The 24,936-nt window shown below is 30.8% G+C and overlaps 1 protein-coding gene across 1 annotated transcript in view; it reads left to right on the top strand.

The window, feature by feature from the left end:
• LOC133329450 (maternal protein pumilio-like) overlaps positions 1 to 24,936 on the top strand; it is a gene marked incomplete at its 5' end in the record, with an annotated part of 94,792 nt that overhangs the window by 41,273 nt on the left and 28,583 nt on the right. The window contains 2 exons of the mRNA XM_061537923.1: positions 20,442 to 20,831; positions 21,241 to 21,454. Coding sequence (XP_061393907.1) covers positions 20,442 to 20,831; positions 21,241 to 21,454 — 604 coding nt within the window. The remainder of the gene's footprint in view (positions 1 to 20,441; positions 20,832 to 21,240; positions 21,455 to 24,936) is intronic.

Raw genomic sequence — 24,936 nt, 5'->3', positions numbered from 1 at the left:
ATAAGTATTAAAAAACTAACTAAATATTATCAAATAATTCGGAAATAAACGTGTTTTCTTAGTTCGATTACAAAAAAAATTTACAAAATTTTTATTTAAAAAAAAAATGCTACCTACTTTTAGGCATGCTTTTTAATATAAGTATTAAAAATTAACTAAATGTTATCAAATAATTCGGAAATAAACGTGTTTCCTTAGATTTGTATTGTAAATGATGTACTCATTTGTTATATGATATCGGTAATAAATTTAGTGCCTACTTTTAGGCATGACACATACCATATATGCCATTAATTTAATTTCTTAAAAGTAAATGTCGAGACTAATACATTTTCTTTGAATTTACAAAATTTTATGACCTGATTAAACATAAACTAAATACTAAAAAAGATATTAATTTTATTACCACCTAATAGTAGGCAATAAAATTCAGCGGTATTAATTTCTTCAAATTATATGAAATTAATGTGAGAAAAAATAATTAATAATTATGTCAAATTATAGTTATTGACATTCAGCTGCGTTCAAAGCCTACTTGTTACTTACATAAAATGTGGTGCATACTTTTAGGTAGTTTTTTTTATTATTATTTTAATCATGATAATGCTCGCCATATTTATGATGGAGCTTTCACATTTTGTAGCATATATTGTCTTGCTCCTAGAATGTATGATATTGAAAATGGAACATACAGGTCCATGTTTTGGTACAGCTTCCATATATTTCCTAAATTTCGTTGTTTTGGGTATTCGGAGGACGTTTTTCAACTGAATTTGTCATTAGGTAGTCAAACCCTCTAAGAATTTTATCAATATTGTTCCATTTTTTATAGTAGCCTCCCTATAACAGTAGCTTCCGAATTTCGGCATTTTTGCATTTGCAATGTATTACATTAAAAAAAGCTGCCTACTTTTAGGTATTTTTTAAATTCTAAAAACATAAAAACAAATAAAAATGTTGACCAGTGACCGGACCAGCAGTCGGACAGGCCGACCATATGATACACTACACCACATCCACGAAAATTTAAATTTCTGTAGTTCTATATTCTGAGCATGGGCAATATTTCGCGATAGTTGCACTCTCTTGGCCGACTAGAGGTCAACAAATATTACAAATATTCAGTACAGCTATTCTAATTACTTGTCCAGATTCCTTTCACGGGGGGTTCAGTTGTCATGTTCGGCTTTCAATTGTGGCCTATAGATCGATCCGAAAAAACACAACAAATTAAGTTTTCGGTCCACTTCATCCCAATATTATTATCTGATCATCATTGAAAATTATAGGCGTTGTCCTTGACCATACCTGGATCCTCATGGAACATTTCAAAGCGATCAGCGCTATATTTCCGCCCTCTAGTGTGGTAATGGGTTACTAAATAATATATGAATACGTAAGCACTTGTAAATATTTAAGTGTAAATCCCACATCTGAGTACATATGACAATATAATTGGTATCAATTTAAAGGTCAACTCCTTCCCTTGGATATACTATCAACTTAATGGGTCTATGTCCTTCAGGGGTAAATATATACGCCATAGAATATAAAATTTGCAATTTTTCACACAAAAGTCAGAGTCAATTTGACCCGCTATCAAAACAGACATGTTTTTTCTTTGGCCCGATACACTTCTCCCTGTAAAAGCGACGTTTGGGCCATAATTGCGTCCTCTGGATCGACCATAAAATCGGACAAAAACAAAGTTTTTGGTCCTTTCACCCCCTAAATATTAACCGATCTGTACTAAAAACAATAAGGGTCTTCATAGGACAGAACCCATCCTACATGCAAAATTTCGTGAAGATTAATCCATAACTGTGGCCTGTATCGTGTTTACAAATTATAATGGACAGACGGGCGGACGGACACACATGTCTAGATCGACTCAGCTAGTCGAGATATGACGATCGGTATATTTAAAGGTGGTTCTAGGACCAATATTTCGCGGCGTTAGAAACTCTTGGGGCCGCACCAAGCTATAATACCCCGACAACAAATTGTGTATGGTATAAAAATGTCTGCCTTTTGTTCTTCCTCATTTCCACTATTAATTTGGTTCAAAAAATTCCCTTCGAAAATAGGAACATTATTTTTATTTTAGTTTTCAAGAAATTTGCTTATTTTTAGGTATTTTTTATTTAATTTTAAAAAATTCTTTAGAAAGAAATATTTTTTATAGTCTTTCCGTCCTTCATTAAATATATTGCCTATTTATAGGCTCGATTGGAATTTCTTTATTTAATTTAAATCGTTACTTGTAACATGGCCACAGTAAATTTCAATTCGCATTTGGAAAAGGAAAAAATATTTATATTAAATTTTTTTCAAAAAGGTTGCCTGCTTTCATTTACGTTTTCAAAAAATGTTGCCTACTTTTAGGACACTTTTTGAAATCCCTTAAATTGTGTCGAGGTTTAAAAAAAATCCTTTATTTTTGTCTTCCTCAATTCCACTATTAATTTGCTTCATTAAATGTATTGCCTACTTTTAGGGTCTGTTACATTTTCCTTAGTTAATTTACTTTATATCGATTTTTTCGTAGTATATTTTTTGGTTGTCTCTTGGGAAATTGTTGTGCTTTAAATTCCATTTGACAGTTATATCCTGACCAAGAACAAAAAATCGTATTTCCTTTGTGCCTTTTTCATCACTCGCTACACTTGCTGCTGTAATTAATTACATTTAACATTACAATGTGGTGGCAGCAGTCATTCGTTCTCTCTGCCAGCCTATACGAAACTATAGTTGGGCCAATTTTTGTGGATCTATCAGGAGCCACACACACCCACATATCCACAAAATGCTGTTCTTACATTTGTATTTGTTGGTAGCCTTTTGCTGCTTATCACAGTTTTCCGTTCAATGTCTCCTTTTTTCTGAGATTTTGGTGTTGTTGTTGTTGGGGCATACTATCTTTATGTTATCTGCCGCCTACTCCTTTTTGGGCCATTTGTCCTGATTTTTTTTATTCCTTCATTCTCGTTGTTGTACATTATTGTTCTTTCCGTTGGTTTGTAGATTTTTTCTCTTTATCTCTCTTTCCCTCTCCTACTCTCTCTTCCATAGTGTGTTAGCCTTTTTATGCTCTTGACACTCTGATAAATGTCTTTCTGCACATAATTTAGCGTTTTTCCCAATTTTGGGTGAATTACTTTTAAACAGAACAGAAACGGAAAAAAGACAATGAATGTGCTGTAGTAAAAATGAAAATTCCATAAAAAATAGCGCTGCTATATTGGGGCCAGACTGTGATTGCGACTTTGAGCAGGAGAGACATTAGCCATTTCCAGTATTTTGTCTAGCATTTCCTCCTCCTCCCCGCTGTGTGTGGCAATGGAAATACGTTAAAGTTTATAGTTAAACTTTGTGGTAATTATTTTTCTACGCAATTAATTTCGTATTGATATTAAGTGTTATACTACTTTGGCAGCAGAAGCAGCCATGGTGGTAGGGTAGACGGATGTCCAATGTAAGGTCCTTGCTTTGACTCTAAAGGTTTTTTTTCGTAGTTGAGGTTATAAAAATGTAAATGAGTTTGTTGTTTTCATTTCTTTATTATTTTCCTTTGTTTTTGTTTTTGCTATTCCTGCATTGGTTTAAGTCATCGTTTTCGCTTGGCATTTTGTTTTTTTTCTCCAAACATTAAAAGTTTATAGAACCTTGGCGTCTATTGTATCTAATAGCGTTAATTCTGGCTGGCTTTGAGCAGAAATGTCTGGAAACGTTTGAAACTTGAAACAAAAAGTAATTAAAAAATATGTTTAAGAATGGGTTTTTGTAAATTGGAAAATAAAGAAAAATTAATTTTGTTGTGCTGTTTTTTTCCAAGAAAGGATTGTGGGTTATTAATTTTAAAAGAGAACGCCTAAAAGTAGGCAACATATTTTTGAAATAGAAAATAATAAATATAAGTAAGTTTTTCCAAAGAAATAAGGGAGCTAATGTTGGGGGTCACGGAAAAAAAACTTACAAAATAAAGACCACTAAAAATAATTTTAAAAAAAAATTGAATATGTGTTAGTCCTCAATAGAAAATAAATAAAAAATCAAGGACCATCAATAGCTCCTACAAAAATATATATTTTTTAATTTTTAAAATATTTTATTCAAAGACTATTACAAGCAACACCCCTTGTGGTAGTTCTTGAATTTTTTTAATCGACGCCTTGTGGTAGTTCTTAAAAAAAATTTAAATCCATGGCTTGTGGTAGTTCTTGATTGTTTTTAAATCCATGCCTTGTGGTAGTTCTTGAAAAAACATTTAAATCCATGCCTTGTGGCAGTTCTTGAAAAAACATTTAAATCCATGACTTGTGGTAGTTCTTTGAAAAGTAGTTTTAAAAACTCCACGCTTGTTGATGGGCATAGACAAATATTTTTAATAAATCCACGCCTGTTGATGGGCATAGACAAATATTTGTAATAAATCCACGCCTTTTGAAGGGCTTAAAATTATTTTTTTTTAAATCCACAACTTTTGAGGTACCCCAAAAATATTTTTTTTTAAATCGATGCCCAAAAAATATATTTTTTTTTTCAAACATCGATGCTATTGAGGGACCCAAAAATATTTTTTTAAAAAATCCACTCTTGTTGAAGTACTTCGAAAAATATTTAAAAAAAATCCACTCTTGTTGAAGGACTTCGAAAAATATTAAAAAAAAAATCACGCATCTTGATGGAAATCCTCGGCAATGAGGTACCCAAAATATATGTTTTAAAAAATCCACTCCTCTTGAGTTGCTTTGCAAATATATATTTGTTAAAAATCCACGCCTCTTGAGTGCCTTGAAAATATACTTTTTAAAAAATCCTCGCCTCTTGAAGGACCCAAAGATATTAAAAAAAACCACCGCTTTGAGGGACCTAGAAAAAGCGTTAGTGTCTTTAAAAAATATTCTTTGAAATCCAAGCCTCTTTAGTGGCTTTAAAAAATATTTTCTACATCCAAGCCTCTTTAGTGGCTTTAAAAAACATTTTTTTAAATCCAAGCCTCTTTAGTGGCTTTAAAAATTATTTTTTTTTAAAATATCCATACCTCTTAGTGGCTTTAAAACACGCCTCTTTAAAAAATATATTTTTTTTTAATTTACGCCTCTTTAAAAAATATTTTTTTATAAATCCACGCCTCTTTAAAAAATATTTTTTTTTTAAAAATCCACTCTTTAAAAAATATTTTTTTTAAAAAATCCACTCTTTAAAAAATATTTTTTTATGAATCCACGCCTCTTTAAATTTTTTTTTTTTTTTAATCCAAACCTCTTTAAGAAATATTTTTTTTAAAATCCAAGCCTATTGAGGGACCCAAAAATATTTTCAAAAACTCCTCGCTTATGAAAGTCCTTGAAAAATTAACCAAACTCTATTTCATTCAACATCTTAGAGAATTGTCCTCTTAGAGTATCTTCTATTTTTCTTCCCTTTGGTAATTGTCCGTTTCTTCTCTTTTACATCCCTGCAACTTAATATCAATTAACATGTTTATGTCTCAATTTACAAAATGAAATTGAAATTAAGAAGGTCACATAAATAGAAAGAAAAAATCTACTACTCCCCACACTCACACGCATACATGGTGAGATAATCTCATTTTGGTTTGTTTCTACATATTTAGAAAATCTTCGTTATTCCCCCCACCAAAAATCTTTATTCCCCCAAAAATATCCCCACAAATAGGATAATAACATACAATTTTGTGTTTTTAGTAAAATACATTTTTGCCATTTTATTTTCTTTTGCACATTAGTTGTACCTTGTTTGTGGCAGTACATTTACGAGGGTCTGTTTTTGGCATTAATAAAAATTACTTAGTTAATTGCCATAGTAAAGACCCCCAGCCCCCACCACCTCGCCTTACTTGTAGAACAAAATGTTTATATATTTCCCCAGTGGAGAAAGAAAAAACAACAGTAACTAAACAGCTATCAAAACAATGACAATAGCAGCAGCAGCAGCAAACAAAAACAATAAAAGGAAGGTCGGTCTTCTGAATACATTGACATTTGCAATGACTTTACACACACACACACACACATCTGCACACATACAGACAGTCGTGCACACCAATGACATGTGTCGTTCTCATCTATCTCTGCTATCTATTCTCGCTACTACAAATGTAGGAAAACCAACCATAGTTTCAAATTATGTCACTAAAAAGAAGGACACGTGTGTGTGTGTGTGAGTATGTTCACTTCATAATGTTGCCCAAGTTTGGCTATCTTCAAACCTGTAGAGGTATTAACCTCCTGTACGTGCATAACTATCTACAATATTCTTTTTTTTTCGTATCCACGACATGTGTTGTATGTAATGTAATACAATTGTACAATTATGTGCATTTGTATGTGTGGCTCTGTGTCTTTTTTTTCGTTTTTGACTTTGTATTGTACACACCGTCATCACATATGCATGTGTAGATGTTCATTTGATTGTACCTTTCTCCATGAGTGTGTGTGTTTGTCTGTCTGAACATGTAAATATGGTCAACTTGTGAAATATAAATGAGGTCATCCTTTAGCTGCTGCTGTTGCGGGCTATGACTATGCCACATGACCACTATTACAGTCCACCATCATTACAATGACTTTTGCCACAAACTTAGCATATATCTATATATGTGTGTGCGTGTGTCTGTACATGCATCATGTACTAATGATAGAGTGGAGGCAACCAATATTAAGAATGGAATGGTGTGTGTGTATTTTGTCCAATAAAATACAGGACACAATGTTGAGAATATATTAACAGTGTCCTGCCAAAGGTACAATAAAATGGGGATAGGCATTCAAAAAAATATATATTTTTTAATCCAAGATTGTATTGGATCTTGAAAAAATAATTTAAAAAAATGTTGGCTATTGTAGGTCATTGGAAAAAAATATTAGAATAAATTCTGGCTAGCGTAGGTCCTTGAATAATTTATTTAAAAAATTCTGGCTCTGTAGGTCCATGAAGAAAAAAGGTCTGGTTATTGTAAGCCCTTGAAAAAGTAATTTAAAAAAGTCTGGCATGTCCTTGAAAACATAATTTAAAAAATTCTGGCTAATGTACGTCCATTAAAAAATAAAGTCTGGCTACTGTAGGCCTTGAAAAAAAAATTAAAAAAAACGGGCTACCGTAGGCCCTCGAAAAAAATAGTTTAAGAAATTCCAAACATTATTTTAAAAAAATCCACTCCTTTTCTGGAACTTCAAAAAATATTTTTTAAAATATCGTGGAACTTAAAAACATATTTTTAAAAATTCACGCCTATTGTGGAACTTTAAAAAGAGTTTTTTAAAAATCAACATCAATTTTGGAGCTTGAAAAAATATTTTAAAAGCAGTGAGCGGAGCCGTATAGTCGAACGGGGCCAACCATACGATACCCTACACAACTTCCACGAAGATCTAACTTTCTGTGGTTCGATATTCTGAGCTTGGGCAATATTTCGCGATATTTGCACACTCTTGATCTATCTTTCTGCAGATTTTTATTCCAAGTCTGGGCAATATTTCGTGATAGTTGCATCCTCTTGCCCGATTTGAGGTCAACAGCATATTTTCCGAATTATTTTTATTCCCAGCCTGGGTAATATTTCGTGATAGTTTCATCCTCTTGCCCGATTTGAGATCAACAGCAGTCCTTCCTTACACTGACATATTTTCCGAATATTACTAATGTTCAGTACAACCCTTCTAATTACTTGTCCAGATTCCTTTCACCGTGGCTTGTGTTGTGATGTTCAGCTTATAATTGTAGCCTATAGACCGAATCGAAACAAAAAAATAAGTTTTCGGTCGACTTCATCCCAACATTATTATCTGATCGGTGATGGGCGTTGTGCTTAACCATAACTGGAACCTCATGGAACATTTCAGAGCGATCAGGCCATATTTCCGACCTCTAGTGTATTAATGGTTTACTAAATAGTATCTGAATACGTAAGCACCTGTAAATATTTACGTGTAACTCCCACATCCGATTACATACGACAATATAATTGGTATCAATTTAATGGCCAACCATTCCTCTTGGATATACTATCAACTTATCGGCTCTATGTCCTTCAGGAGTAAATATATACGCTATAGAATACAAATTTTGTAATTTTTCACACATTCTTATTCTTTGGCCTGATCACCTTCTCCATGTAAAAATTCGCAATGTTTGGGTCATAATTGCGGCCTCTGTAGCGACCAGAAAAACGGACAAAAATAAAGTTTTTGGTCCATTTCATCCACTAAATATTAACCGATCTTTACCAAAAACAATAGGGGTCTTCATTGGCCAAAACCCATCCTACATGCAAAATTTTGTGAAGATTGGTCCATAACTGTTGCCTGTATCGTGCTTACGAATTATAATAGACGGACAGACACACATGTCTAGATCGACTCAGCTAGTCGAGATATGACGATCGGTATAGGTGGGTCAAGGTATCGGTATCGGTGGGTCAAGGACCAATATTTCCTCTTGTGGCTGCACAAAATAATACCCTGACAACATAGTTGTGTAGGGTATAAAAACTCCACAATTGTTGATGGTCCTCCAAAACAATATTTAAAAAAAAAATCCGCCTTTCATGAAGGTTCTTCAAACAATATTTTTAAAGACCACGCCTGTGGATAATCCTTTGAAAATCTAAGATTTTTAATAGTGCTGCCAAAAATATAAAAAAATTCAAAAAAATATTTTTAAAATTTTTCCACAATTATCTTAGCTTTGATGGTCCTCAATATTTCGGGCATAACTGTCCTTGTTTCCCCTTGATAATATTAAACACTATATTGCTTTTAGTGCACTTGTTGTTGATGTTGTTGTTATTATCCTGTACATGTTCTTTTCGGGCCTTTTGTTTCTCTATGTAACTTTATTTTCTGTTTTTCATGTGCCTCCTCCCCTCCATTCGGTATGCGAAATATTTCGCTTGGCCAGTTTATGTTTTTCCATAAAGTAAAGAGGCTCTTGTGTTTTTCCCCAAAAAAAGAGAAACGCGGACTTGTTACAATGTCCAGTTGTCACCCTAGTTCTTCCTTCCTGAATATCTGCCTTGTTCCTTCGTGGTCACTTTTTCACTTTGCTATAGTTGCTGTATGCGATTTCGTTTATATTTAATTTATTCAATTAAATCGTATATGCCTGCGGCTTATGTGCCATGAGGGGTGGTGGGAGGAAGATGAGAGACGGGAATAATTGTTTTCTTATTTTTTCCTTTTGTTCCTTGGTTTGAATTAATAGAATTTTTATATAGTGTCCTTGTTTTGTGTGTGTGTGTGTGTGTGTTTTTTTTTAAGTATGCCCTTTTTTATGACATATTTTTTGTTGGTCTTACTTACCATGGCTATAACAATTTATCCCTGCCACAGAAATTGTCATTTGTGCGGCGGCGGACGAAGAAGAAAATTTAATTTTGTTTTTTACATTTCCAAGAAAATGTACATTTAAGGACTCTAAAGTGGTCACACAAATTAATTCAATTAGTGGCAAAATAAGCTGGTATTTATTTCATGAAAAACAATAAATTTGTCAGGCGGGGAATGTTTAAAGCCTTAAAGTAGGCTACATAATTACAGTTTATAAATCAATTACGTTTAGAATAAAAAATAAGAAGATAATTTTTAAAAATAATGAAGAAAAATTAATTGATTTTAATAACATACAGTGAAATATGGTTATGGCGAAAATTATTTAAAAATTAATAAAAATTTTTCCGATTCGATGTTTAGATTTTAGTTCATAATAACTGTATACACATTTACATTAAATATTTTCATTCACGTATTGGGTAATATGACAATATGACCGACTATCCAATCCTCCTAAAAATCTATTTTTAGTTTTAATTTATTTTTTTTTTCATTCTATATCCAAAATCTCCCATAAATTCTACTGACTTAAATTTCAAATTTATTGCATTACGATTTAATTCTTCTTTATAGCTCTTCAATTTCTTCTTCTATTCCCCTTGCATTTGAATTTAAAATCATGATTTTTTTCTTCTTGCATTTTCTTTGCCTACATTTCATTTAGTTTATTACCAATGTCAAAGTGTCTGACAGTTACAAAATATCCTTCTATGTAATAAACACCCCAAAAAGTGGTCCTTAAAAGTTTACAACAATTTGCAATGAATACAAATTTGATGATAAGGATATACCCGATAACCCGTATTAGAAGATGGGTGATAAGAGTTTCGATTGAACTTTCAATAATCTAGGTTAACATCTGAAAAGAAAATTCACGCAATCGACCAAAAACACTTCAAAAAATTCAAAATTGTAGCAAAAAAAAAAAACGCTTTCAAAAATTCCATGCTTGTTGATTGCCCCAAAAAAAATTAAAAAAATATATGCCGATAAACAGACTTTGAAAAAATATGTTTTTAAAAAACCTACTCTTTTGGGCAGTTTTGCAAAACGGCTTTCAAAAAAATTCAAGCTTGGAGTAGCTATCAAAAAGATATTTTAAAAACGCAGCCATTAAAGTCTGTGAAATCAAGATTTAAAAAAAATTATAGCTCCACTTTTGTAAATAGTTCTCAAAATTATTTTCTAAAAAATCCATGCGGGACCTCCAAAAATGTGTTTCAAAAATCACGATTATGGTAATCGTGCCTTCCCCTTTTGGTAACAGTCCTTCAAAAAATAGTTTTAAAAATTCAAGCTTGGCAATAGTCCCTCAAAAATACCTTTAAAGAATCCTTCAAAAAATATTTTTAAAAATTTATTCCGCCCTGATTCGAAACTTGCATATACGAATTAAATTCAAATTTGTCAAAGTTCGACATTTGTCTTCATTCTCGGAACAGTCCTTTTCAAAAGCAGGGCGGAATAAATACAAGTTATCAACGTACGACCTTTGTAAAGCCATATAGCCCCATATGCCTGATGAGCCGCTTAACCAACGGCGAAACGCGTCGCATAATGGTGGGTACGTAGGTTCTTCTCCTGGCTTTCCTTTTCATTGCAAAACTTAGATCATCAAGCTCGACTCGAAAGAGTATAAATAATCACTTAAAATTACTTTCAAATGATCACTGCCCTTACAAGGCAAAATTCAAATAACAAAAATATAGAAAATCATTTTTAAAAAATTCCGGCTTCTAAATAGTCTATAAAAAATAATTTTAAGAAAATCCACGCTTGTTGGTAGACCTCGAAAAATATTTTTAAAAATTTACTCTTATTAGCACACACCGAAAAATATTTAAAAAAAATCAACACTTGTTGCTGTGCCCTGAAAAATATTTCTAAAAATCTACGCTTGTGGATAATTCTCAAAAAAAAAAAAATAATTTTAAAAAGTCCAAGCCTATAGATTGCCCTGCCCACAAAAATTAGGAAAATCCACACATAGTAATAGCCCACATGATATATTAAAAAAAATACACGCATAGTAATAGTCCTCATGAAAACATTAAAAAAAAAAATCTTTCTACTTAAGTCCCCCAATAATTTTTTTGAACAACTAAGGATTGTATATTATAAAAAATATATTTCTTTTTAAATTCGCGCTTGTGGATAGTTTTCCTAAATTATGTTTTAAATAGTTTATATTTTCAAAAAATATTTTTAAAACATCCACGCTCTAAAATTTATTTATTAAAAAAAATCCAAAAATATTATAAAATATCTACGCTCTTCCAGAAATATTTTTAAAAAATTCCACGCCTTGAAACTATTTTGATGTAGATCTACACTTTTTTATTACAATGTTGCATATCATCATGATCACTCCAAGCTTCCAAGAAATGAAAGTTTTTTTATTTCGTAAAATCAGGTTTATTTTATTGCATTTTAAAAATCATTTAAAAGAAAACTGATTAACCTGACCACATACTTTAAACCAATGAAAATGCTACCATAATTACATATATGCCATTTGAAAAATAACAAATACCAAAAAGAAGAAAAATAGTAATTTTCCCAACCAACTCTCTCCCCTTGTGCAATTTTTTTTCTCCAATTTTCCCATATAAGAAAGTCTATTTTTCATGCAAGTTTTTTCTTCAACACACAGCAAGCAGTGTGTGGAAAATTGGATTATTGGTGCAACAACAGCAACAACGCCACACACATACATTTCGAAAAAGGCAAAAACCAAACAAACAATCTGAAACCAGTTAGTCCCGACTAGCCAACTCTCTAGATGTGTCTTGTCAGTCAGTACAGAGAGAGATGACCGACTAACTGTCATCTTAATTGGTAAAAATTGTGAACAGTAAGATTTCATTGGCAGAGATGTAGAGAGAGAAAAAAAACGAAGAAAAAAACGCACACATACCGAACTAGCCAATCAACCAGCCTGTGGGAATCTTGTAAGGAAATCGCAAAAAAAAAAACGAAAAATCCGGTCATGACTAGGTGAATTTTTTGTCGTTGTGACACCATTTTTTGTTGCTTAAACATCTCTGAAGGAGTATTAGGCCGACAGGTTTTCTTTCATTTTGTCTTGTTGTTGTTAATTTTTTTTCTTTGCTTGCTCTCAATTCGCAATTTTCATTGTTAGGCCTTGAAATGTAGGTTGACACATCGTCGTCGTATAGGTTAAAAAAATGATAGATGAAGGTGTTTGTTTGCCACCAAAGGTGAATATTGGGGTGGGTAAGAAAAAAAAATAGATTTATAGAAAACATTTAAAAAATAAAAACTTAATTAAAGATCTCACGTAAAAAACTTTAAAAAATATTTACAAAAATCACGGGTTTATAAATATAATTTTACAAAATCTACGCCTATATGTTAAACCTGAATAAATATTTTTAAAATCGACACCTATAGGTAGACCCTGAAAGATATTTTTAAATAATTTTAAATAATTTTTAAATAATTTAAAGCCAATAAAAAAAAACTTTTTTAAAATCCCCGGCTACAGGTAGACCCTGCAAAATTATTTTAGAAAAAAAAATTACACCAGTAGGTAGATCTTAAAAATTATTTTTTAAAAAAATCTATAAATCATTGAAAACATATTTTTAAAAAATCCTCACCTTGAAAAATGTTTAAAAAATATCCTCGCTTTGAATTTTTTTAAATCCTCGCCTGGAAGACATATTTATAAGAAAAAATACACGCCTTAAAAAAATATTTTTAAAAAATCCTCGCCTTGAAAAAATATTTTTAATAAATCCTTACTTTAAAAAAAAAATATTAAAAAAAAATCCCCGCATTCAATATATTTTCAGAAAATCCTCGCCTTGAAAAAATATTTTTAAAAATTTCTTGCCTTGAAAATATTTTTAAAAAATCGACGCCTTTTTTATGTCATTGAAACAATATATCCACGCTTTTGTTAGGTCTTTGAAAAATAAATTTAAAAAAATCCACGCCTTTGATTGGTATTTGAAAAATAATTTTAAAAAATCAATGCATTTTTTAGGTTTTTAAAAAAAAAATTTAAAAAAAAATTCACGCATCGAAAAGTATTTTTAAAAAATCCACGCCATTGTAAGGTCCTTAAAACAATATTTTTAAAAAAATTCTTTAACATAACTTAGCTGGCTTGTGACAGAACTTTCGTTTCATAAGCCGAGCTTAGAAAAGATTTCCAGGCGTGTCGGTCTTTTGCGCAGTTTTTCGAATTTGAAAGACCATTTCCGGCAATGTTTTCTTCGACTTGATCTTTCCATGGTTTTTGTGGCCTTCCCGCTTCTGTGTGAACCATCAACTGGTTCGCTTTTATATGCCTTCTGTGCTGGGGCATCTTCATCCATTCTCACAACATGACCTAGCCAACGTAGTCGCTGCAGCTCAGTATGTCCAACAATGTCGATGTCCGAGAATAGTTGGTACATCTCATGGTTCCTTCAACGGCGATATTCACCGTCAACGCAGATCGGCCCATAGATCTTTCGTAGAAATTTTCTCTCAAACACTCCAAGAACTGCCTCATCTGCTTGCTCGGGTATTATCAGCGTCTTGTAGAGTGTGAGTTTGGTCTGGTAGGAGGTGGCCTTGCTTTTGAGTTTTTTGCTCAGACCATAGTAGCATCGGTTGGCCATCACTATCCTTCTCCGAATTTCAAAATTGATATCATTCGTTTTGTTTATGGCGGTACCATGATATATAAAATCTTTCACTACCTCGAAGCTGTAGTTCTCAAGTTCCACAGTTAGTCCCAGTCTACTGGACGTCTTGCGCGTTGATACCATCAGCTTTGTCTTAACGCCGTTCACTGCCAAACCCACTTTGGCAGACTGCTTCTCAATTTGTTCAAAGGTGGCTATTATCGTTCGCAATGTTCGACCCATTCTGTCGATGTCAACGACGTAGGCGAGCACTTTTGCCTCTCATATGACCTTTTCCAGCAGGATGTTAAAAAGGTCACACGACAAACTATCACCTTGTCTGAATACTCGTTCGATATTAAAGGGCTCCGAGAGGTCCTTTCCGACTTTAATTGCTGATCTTGTGCCAGTTAAAGTTATCCTGCATAGCCGAATTAATTTTGCAGGAATGCTAAACGCAGACATGGCTTTATACACCACTGAACGGATATGGCTGTCGAATGCCGCTTTATAGTCGACGAATAGGTGGAATGTTTCTATGTGTTTTTCGTGGGGTTTTTCCAGGATTTGCCAGGTCTGAAGCCGAATTGGTATGGTCCAATTATGTCATTGACCATTGGCTTCAGTCGTACACACAGTACGCTGGATAATAAAAAATAACTTTTTAAAAAAAATAACTTTTTAAAATTGTTAATCTATTGTTAATCTTTGAAAATGCTTTTAAGAAATCTTCACCTTGATTTTTTTAATCCTAAACAATTTGATTAATTTCCCATCTTCTCATTGTCTGTTTAGAAAAGAAAATATTATTTTTCCATAAATCACAAAAAAAAAAAACATTCAACACAACACACCCATTAAAATACCATATAAATATTAAATTCGAGTGCAACTCGCTCTCTCTATCCGCATCACATCATATGCTTGCTCCCAAAAGTATACTACAAATTGTTTCACATTAAAATAACACTTATTCCCCCAAGAATAACACACAGCCAAACACACACACACAACACACATTTAGCCCGAGTATATAAATGTTGAAAGTTTCAAGCGAAAAAATAACACACTCACACACACATACCCACACACCCTTCTACTGTTGCAATCCTAATAAAAATTCCTTTTTACAAAATTAAAACAAAACAAATGTGAATTATTAATGAGATGATGATGAAGAAGAAGAAGAAGCAGAAAAAATAAAACGTCGACGACGAGCATGACTGGCTATGCGATGTGGAATATAACAAACCAACCGGAGGAAATCATAATAACTAAACAAATACTTTTTTATTTTATTTTTTCGAAATGAGGAAAAAACAACAACAACACTCGAGGAGAGGAGCAAACGGACGAATCGATAAACATTAAAAATTAATTTTTCCCTGCTAGAGCTTTGAAAAAAAAGAAACGGCAGCAAAAAATATGCCGAACATTTAGAGGTATAGCAGTTTCCCCGCCTAACAATATGCTTTGGGGGGAAACTGAAACAAAAAAAAATAAAACATGTAACGCTTGACTACATACAATCTTAAAAAACAAGGCATATCTTAAGGCTCAACAAGGGGGAGGAGAGAACGAGAAAAAAAATAAATTTATATATGAGTTTGCCAAGGGATTTGAACTGTGAAATGGAATCACATCAACATGTGTTGCTTCTTCGTTTTTAAGCAACTTTGATTTTGATTTCAACAAAATGATTAGGTGGTAGGCAATGATGCTTGGCAACAGTTGAAATTGTTGAATAGAGGGGAGGTGGGGAGGAGTAGTCCATTTTTTAAACGGTTGTGGATGAGTGGAGATTTTTTATTATATTATTACCAACAAACCAAAAAAATATATTTGATACAGGTAGTCTTCACGTTTCCTCTTCATATGCCTAAAAATATACTTCAAAGACAAGACACTCATTTTTTTATTTTTGCAACTGAGCGTGACAGTAATACTACCATTATTGTCATACATTTCCATTTTTATTATATTATAACACGAGAGTACATTTATCCTTAAAAGCAAAAGGTATATTTGTTTCCATTGTCATATAACATATTCGGTGTATATTTTTAGGCTTTTTCACATTACCATGGTGTTCAATAATCGTTAATCTTATTTTTTTTTTCGTTATTGTGGCACACAGTTCATTGTATTTCCTCCCAATCATGTAATAAAAATTCAACTAAACCACAAGTGAATGTGTGACTACTGTGTGTGTTTGCCAAAATAAAGCAATAAAAACCACTGCCTACATTTAGGCTGAAATGTGTTAAAGTATCATTAAAGGAAATCTCGCGGGTAAGATTATTGTTTTATTATGCTTATACAATGAGAGAGATACACCACGAGCGAACATCTTCCATTAAGTGTTTTCCTAGGGAAAAATATACACGAAAATAATTATTTAAGATAACGATGTGGTTATGAAAATTTCAAGAAAAATATAAATATAATTTTTTGGTGTAGGAAATAAATCTATGCGAAAAAATTGGTAGAATTCTATGCAAACAAAAATACTACCGAATTTTTTTCTATGCGAAAAAATTTTTTTTGGAAATTTTTCTATGCGAAAAAAAATATTTCGTATATTTTTTATGCGAAAAAAATATCTACGACTTTTTTTCTATCCGAAAAAAATATTTCCGAATTTTTTTTCTATGCAAAAAAATGGGAAAAAAAATTATTTCCGAATTTTTTTCAATGGGAAAAAAATATTTCCGAATTTTTTTCAATGGGGAAAAAAATATTTCCGAATTTTTATCTATGCGAAAAAAAATTATTTCCGAATTTTTTTCTATGCGAAAAAAATTATTTCCGAATTTCTTTTCTATGCGAAAAAAATTATTTCCAAATTTTTTTCTATTCGAAAAAATATTTCCGAACTTTATTCTATGCAAACAAAATATTTCCATATATTTTTCTATGCCAAAAAAAAAAAATTATTTCCGAATTTTTTTCTATGCGAAAAAAAATTATTTCCGAATTTTTTTCTATGCGAAAAAAAATTATTTCCGAATTTTTTTCTACGCAAAAAAAATTATTTCCGAATTTTTTTCAATGCGAAAAATTTTATTTCCGAATTGGATGAAATTTGGCATAGGTCCAACGACGAACCCTATGGAAATTGGGAAAAATCGGTTCAGATTTAGATATAGCACCCATATATATTTTCGTCCGATTTAATGTAAATGGTTCACCAAAGTCCCTTGATATCCTTCGATTTGCACGAAATTTGGCACAGCGTAATGAATTAGGTCTAGAATGATGTGTGTTAAGTTTCCTGAAAATCGGTTCAGATTTAGATATAGCACCCATATATATTTTCGTCCGATTTAATGTAAATGGTTCACCAAAGTCCCTTGATATCCTTCGATTTGCACAACATTTGGCGCAACGTAATGAATTAGGTCCAGAATTATGTGTGTTAAGTTTCCTGAAAATCGGTTCAGATTTAGATATAGCTTATATATCTGACCAAATCAAAAATGTAGTATCGGTTGCAGAATGACATGTTTATGGATCAAATTTTATTTTATGGTCCTTTAAAAATGCAACGTCTTTTAGGATTCATCTGTTGAATATACCCAAAGTGCTGAAGGGTATCATAAAGTCGGCCCCGTCCGACTTTACTACATTCCTTACTGGTTTTCTATGCGAAAAAAAATTATTTCCGAATTTTTTTCTATACGAAAAAAATTGTTCAGATTTTTTCTTCCGATTTTTTTTTTATATCTTATAAATTCATTATAAATTTCAAATTTAGAAAAAAAATGTTTTTCCGAAAAAATTGTTTTCTATACGGAAAAAATTTCTTCCGATTTTTTTTTGTATATCTTAATTTTAAATTTATTATAAATTTAGATTTCCATTCACCCCTCTAAACTAATTTCTAAAATCACATTTCCTTGAACATTTATTCCTTCCTACCCCGTATATGCCATAAATATATCCCCCCAAAAAAAAACAACAGAAACAATAATAAAATAATTGCATACTTTTGTGCGTATTGTTGCATGAATTATACAATCACAACAAAATACAATATACCTTGTACCAATTATTGTGTTATATGATCTTGGGTAGTCACATTTTCACAATATACAAAGCAACAACAACAATGTGTCTCAATGACGACGACAACAATGTGCTTTCTCTTTGAGCCATGAAATAAGGCATGGAAATAATGGCAAACACAAAAATATGGCACAGAAGAACCACATCACCCCTTTGCATTTTAGTTGTGTCACATTTCATACGCAACTAAGCCTGAAATTATGCCAAAGACCCCACCCAGAATTTGAGCTAAAAACTACACCAGGTATAACATCCATCCACCTCTACTTGCACACGTTTTCCTCTTTCGCAAAGACACACACACATCTACATCCACCCATAACATTTTAATTTATTAAGACGCTTGCAAACAATGGGCACACAAGTAATTGAATATTTAAGTACACAGGAGACCGACGAGCGTGTACTCACACACACACACACACACCCAGGCACAAAACATTAAAACTAAAGAACGTAATGGAAAAAAGAAGAAAAATACAGAAAATCAGACAGCCACAAGAAATCAGAGAAAAATGTAAATGAGCAAAGGAGCAAAAGAACATGAAGAGAAAAAGAACGAGAAAAAATTATTCACAACTTATGAAATCATTGTCGAGTTTAACCCAAGGGGGCAAAAGAAACTGAGAAACAAAATACGTTGCATACTTTGGGGAGCATATTATTAAATAATATCAGCAATAAGAGAAATGAAATAAAAACAAATGAACAAAAAACGAAAAGAAAAGAAAATAAAAGGAAATTGAAAATTCAAACATTAAGCCTTGTCGACGTCAACTACTCAACAACAATGGCTCACTCCTTGTCATTACAAAAATATGATTTCCTTTAGCAACTTTCTCTTCCTTTGGCGTTATTTCATTTTTTTTCACAAGAAAATTGTATTTAAACTTAAATAATTATCAAACTTTAAGGAAACATCTGACAATAAGTACCCATTGCTTGGTGGCGTTTTGTGGTGGTGATGGTGAGTTGGTCGGGATGAGGAAATTGTTTTAGAAACTAGTTTTTCCATTTGCCTTGACATCGTGACAATAACACCCAGCGACAGCCTAGCTAGCGACTAACGTCGTTGTTGTTATTTGCCATCATTATTGCCCAGCCCAAATAGTCGTTTCGAGTTAAGTCAACGCGACAGCAACAGATGTCAAATGTCATGACCTACATTCATGCCAAAAAGGATTACGAAAAGAAAATACAAAACAAACAACAACGCCAACATCAACAACTTGGATATAAACTAAAAGTGACAGGAATTCATTGAAGCGATAATAATCGCTTAGAAGGCGATTATTACAATGTGGAAGAAAGTGTAGTGGGATTTTAGGCTGAAGTGCCTTAACACGAATTAAACTAAGTTTAGTAAAGATAGGAAGAATAATTCTTATAAGGATAATACAAAAATAAAAATCCTATAGAAAAATTACTCAAGATTCAAAATCACTTTCCGAAATTCGGAAATAATTTTTTTTCGCAAAGAAAAAAATTCGGAAACAATTTTTTTCCCATAGAAAAAAATTCGGAAAATAATTTTTTTTTTTTCGCATAGAAAAAAATTCGGAAATAATTTTTTTCGCATAGAAAAAAATTCGGAAATAATTTTTTTCGCATAGAAAAAAATCGGAAATAATTTTTTTTTTTTTTTTTAGCATAGAAAAAAAATTCGGAAATAATTTTTTTCGCGGAAATAATTTTTTTCGCATAGACATGATATTCGGAAATAATTTTTTTCGCATAGAAAAAAATTCGGAAATATTTTTTTTCGCATAGAAAAAAAATTCGGAAATCATTTTTAGCATAGAAAAAAATTCGGAAATAATTTTTTTAGCATAGAAAAACATTCGGAAATTTGTTTTTTTCGCATAGAAAAAAATTCGGAAATAATTTTTTTCGCATAGGAAAAAATTCGGAAATAATTTTTTTCGCATAGGAAAAAATTCGGAAATAATTTTTTTGCGCCTAGAAAAAAATTCGGAAATAATTTTTTTCGTTTGTTTTTTTCGCATAGAAAAAAATTCGGAAATAATTTGTTTTTTCACATAGAAAAAAATTCGGAAATAATTTGTTTTTTCGCATAGAAAAAAATTCGGAAATAATTTGTTTTTTCGCATAGAAAAAAATTCGGAAATAATTTGTTTTTTCGCATAGAAAAAAATTCGGAAAATAATTTTTTTTTCGCATAGAAAAGAATTTGGAAACAAATTTAAATTATAGTAAACAATTCTAAATTATTTTAGTTTGTATTGAATTATTTGCATTTGATATATTTGGTTTTACAGTTCTTCAAAAAAATACATATTTCTAAAAATATTTAAAAAAAAAAACAAATAATCAACGATTTTATCTAATTTTTTACTTATTTCCTCTCCCGTTCCAGCAACTTTTCCGCTCACAGAATCCCGGTCTTGCTGCTGCCACGAATGCTGCGGCCGCAGCTGCAGCCGCTGCGGCGGCCACCTCTGCAGCACAGCCTGGTGCACCAAATGGCACAATGCAACCGCAACAAATGCAAATGGCTGCTGCCTCACAACAATTTTTGGCTGCCCAACAGAATGCTGCCTATGCTGCGCAACAAGCGGCACCCTATGTCATCAATCCTGGGCAAGATGCAGCACCCTATATGGGTCTAATAGCAGCACAAATGCCCCAATATTATGGTGTGGCACCATGGGGCATGTATCCGGGTAATTTGATACCACAACAGGGCACACAGCCGCGTAGACCGTTGACACCATCACAGCAGGGCGCCGAAAATCAATCCTATCAGGTGAGATAAATGATTTTTTTATTTAAAATAAATTGTAAAAAAAGTATTGTACATTTTTATTTTTGAAAACCAAAATATGTAAAATATTGTAAACATGATGACAATATTTTGTATATATTATTTATAAAAAAAAAACTTATTAATAACCACATCCTAAACAAAAAATATATATTTTCTCTTCTTCTCTCTTCCCCATACCAAACCAAAAAACCCTAACCCCTTTTGCTTTTTCCTGCTTCCCATACATGAATATTAACCTCTAAAATAACTTTGTATAAAAAAATAAAAACAATCTAACGCAAATTATTTTTGTAAAAATCAATGAAATTGTTGTACCACACTCCCATGGCAACGTCGTACTTCAATCGCCATCGTCATCATCAACATCATAATCGATCGCCCTGTTCAGGTCATACCGGCATTCTTTGATCAAAGCGGCTCGCTTGTCATGGGACCACGTACGGGAACACCAATGCGCCTTGTTAGCCCCGCTCCGGTCTTAGTGCCTCCGGGCGCTGCCCGCGCCGGGCCACCACCACAAGGTCCACCCCAATTGTATCCACCTCAACCACAGACAGCCCAACAGAATTTGTATTCACAACAGAATGGTTCAAGTGTTGGAGGTAAGAAGATTGAATATTTATTTATTTTTCATTATTTTCAATATATAATGTATTTATTTGTTATATATTAATTATAGAAATATATATATATATATATATATATATTATGGTTTTATATAGTTTTTGTACAAACGAACCATTAACATTAATCATAAACTAATTAAACATAATTTATTTGGGTATTAATAAAATATATAAAAAATTGGAAAGTAATACATATGGTTGTACATATGTAACACTTAAAATACTGTATATATATACAGTTTATATAACAAACACAAAAGAATGTTTTTATGTGGAAGGAGGTTCATCATTCACATTTTAGGTGGCTTCATTTTAAAGTAATATATGGGACGTGTAATAAAAAAGTTCGGAAATAATTATTTTCGAATAGAAAAAAAAATTTGGAATATTTTTTTTTCGAATAGAAAAAAATTCGGAAATAATTTTTCGAATAAAAAATCTACGGTATATTTCTTAGTAAAAAAATTAAAAATATTTTTTTTTATAGAAAAAAATTGGAAATTTCTTTTCGTATAAAACAAATCAGAACTAATTTTCTTTTTTTTTTAGCATGAAAAAAAAAATTCGAAAATATTGTCGTATAGAAAATATATATATATATATGTATATATAAAATTTTTTCGTATAGAAAAAAGTTCGGAAATAAATTTTTGGTATAGAAAAAAATGTTTTTTTCGTATGGAAAAAAATTGGGAAATAATTTTTTTATATAATTTTTTTCGTTAGCATAGAAAAAAAAAGTTCGGAAATAATTTTTTTTGGAATAGAGAAAAATTCGAAAATATTTTTTTTTAGTATAGAAAAATTCGATTTTTTTTTTGGCAACAAAAAAAATGCGGAATATAATTTTTTTTTCGCATAGAAAAAAATTTGGAAATAATTTTTTCGCATAGAAAAAAATTCGGAATCTTTCGAATAGAAAATCTACGGAATATTTTTTAGTAAAAAAATTAAAAATATTTTTTTCTTACAGAAAAAAAAATTGGAAATTTCTTTTCGTATAAAACAAATCAAAACTAATTTTCTTCGTTATGAAAAAATCGAAAATATTGTCGCATAGAATATATATATATATATATATATATAATTTTTTTCGTATAGAAAAAAGTTCGGAAATAAATTTTTGGTATAGAAAAAAGTTCGGAAATGCAGGATTTCGTATGGAAAAAAATTGGGAAATAATTTTTTTTCGCATAGAAAAAGTTCGGAAATATTTTTTTTAGAATAGAGAAAAATTCGAAAATAATTTTTTTCGTATAGAACAAATTCAATATATATATATATATATTTTGTATAGAAAAAAAATCGAAATAATTTTTTTTTGTGTTAAATTTTTTTCGTTAAATATTTTTTTCATTAAGAAAAAAATTCAAAAATTTTTTTTTTCCTTTTTTTTTGTTTTTGTTTTTTTTATCAAATATTTAAAATATTTTTTTCGTATAAAACAATTTTAAATATTTTTTCGAAAAAAAATTCGAAAATATTTTTTTTTTCGTATAGAAACAATTTTAAATATAGAAACAAATTCGAAAAAACATTTTTCATATAGCAAAAAAGTCGTAAGGAATTTTTTCGCATATCGAAATGTTTCCTTTACTCCAAGGAAATTTCCCAACCATCCAATTTACTTTTAAAATATCCCGTTCCCGTGCAATTATATTTATTTCAAACGTCAAGTGCCGCCAACATGCCAGCCAACCGTTTTTTTTAGACAGGTTTACGTGTTTTCCAACCTCCATGGCATAGAAAATGGACTAAAAGCTTATTTCACCTGACAATTACCTGTCTGACATATTCAATATTGTTTGTACAAACGAGAAAGAAAATCGATTTTCTAAAACAACAACAATGCAAACAAAGAAATTCAAATATAACTGCATAACTCAAGTGCCACATGAAAACTTGAAATGGATAGAAGAAGAAAAAAAATAATAAATATAAAAAAGGATTTTGAAAAAAAAAACACACACACAAAACTTTTTTGAAATCATTTATGGATATAGGAATAGAAATGTCAGACATTTCGTATTTCAAATGTTACTTGAAAAATTGCCTAAATGCCACATATGGAGATTTCATTCAATCTTAAATCCATTAAAAACGTTTTCAATGCCTACTTTTAGGCTTTTATCTGTAATGATGCCGTTAGAATATTATGATTATTCCCATTACATTTGTGGATTTATATTTTTTTCTCCTCTATTGAGATAATTATATTAATATTTCAAATAACATACGTTCACATTACGAAATCTCAACAACAACAAAACAAAAAGTTTATTAAATTGTGTATTACTTAATTAAATGTAAATAATACTCTCTAACAAATTCGTTTATAAATATAAAAACTTTGTAGGAAAAAAATATGAAAAAAAAACTTCCCAACAAACTTCATTAACATGTCTGTCTGTCTGTTATCAATTATTTCATTATGTCAAATGTGTTTATTATCATTAAAAATAATTTTTTATTATTATTATCTTACCATACAACAAGTATACTTTATATGATTTATGTTTTTTCACCCTCCTCCCCTAAAAGTATGCTACAACCAATTGCCATTATTTTTTTATAATGGCAAGCAAATATGTTGCATTTTTCCACTAATTTGTCCCAACTAATTAATGATTGTCTATAATTAAAAATAAATACACAATGTTGTTGTTGTTTGTTGTTGTTGTTTTTTTATGGAAATGATAATAATAAAAATTATTATAGCTATTATTGTTGTTGGTTGGTGGTGTTGTTATTCAATCGCGGTTTTATATGAAATATTTATAAAAATAATAACAACAATAATAATAACGAATATGATGAAAACATTGTATTAATGTTGGGGAAATTAATTAACCACATTTTATGCTATATTTAATATTAACATTTAAACTATTTATTATTAACAATTGTGAAATAGCTGTCACCGGCATTTCTGTGGTAATCTTTTATTGAGTGAACACTTGGCGTTTTGGTTTATTTGTTGATAGGTTTGATGGGTGTTTTTTAAGTTGATTACAAGTTTATTATAAATTGAAAAAATATATATATAGAAAAGAGAATATTATAGTGGGGAAATTGTATTTAATAACATGATTAAATTGTTATCCCAATGAGAAAATTAAACCAATAATTTAATTTATTTAACATATTTTTACGTTGCATACTTTGAGGCAAAAATATAATTAACTTTGCCTTTAAATATTTTTTTTTTTTAATTTGTTGGTATTAAAAAAATTGGTATATGTTTTGTGGTATAATAAAATTGAAAACAATTTTTGAATAAAACGAAAAAAGGAACATTTTGTACATATATTGTACATCGTATATTTTTCTGATCAATAAGTTTTTTTTTTATAGAAAAAATTTTAGAAATAATATAGAAAAAAATTCGGAAATATTTTTTTTCGCATAGAAAAAAATCGGAAATAATTTTTTCCGTAGAGAAAAAAAATCGGAAATAA

Source organism: Musca vetustissima, unplaced genomic scaffold, assembly GCF_032173495.1.
Source record: "Musca vetustissima isolate MV318-11 ecotype Yass unplaced genomic scaffold, APGP_CSIRO_Mvet_v1 utg978, whole genome shotgun sequence".
NCBI classification, from domain to species: Eukaryota; Metazoa; Arthropoda; class Insecta; order Diptera; family Muscidae; genus Musca; species Musca vetustissima.
The sequence above is the reverse complement of the archived record's forward strand: the minus strand, read 5'-3'. Positions and strand labels throughout refer to the sequence as shown.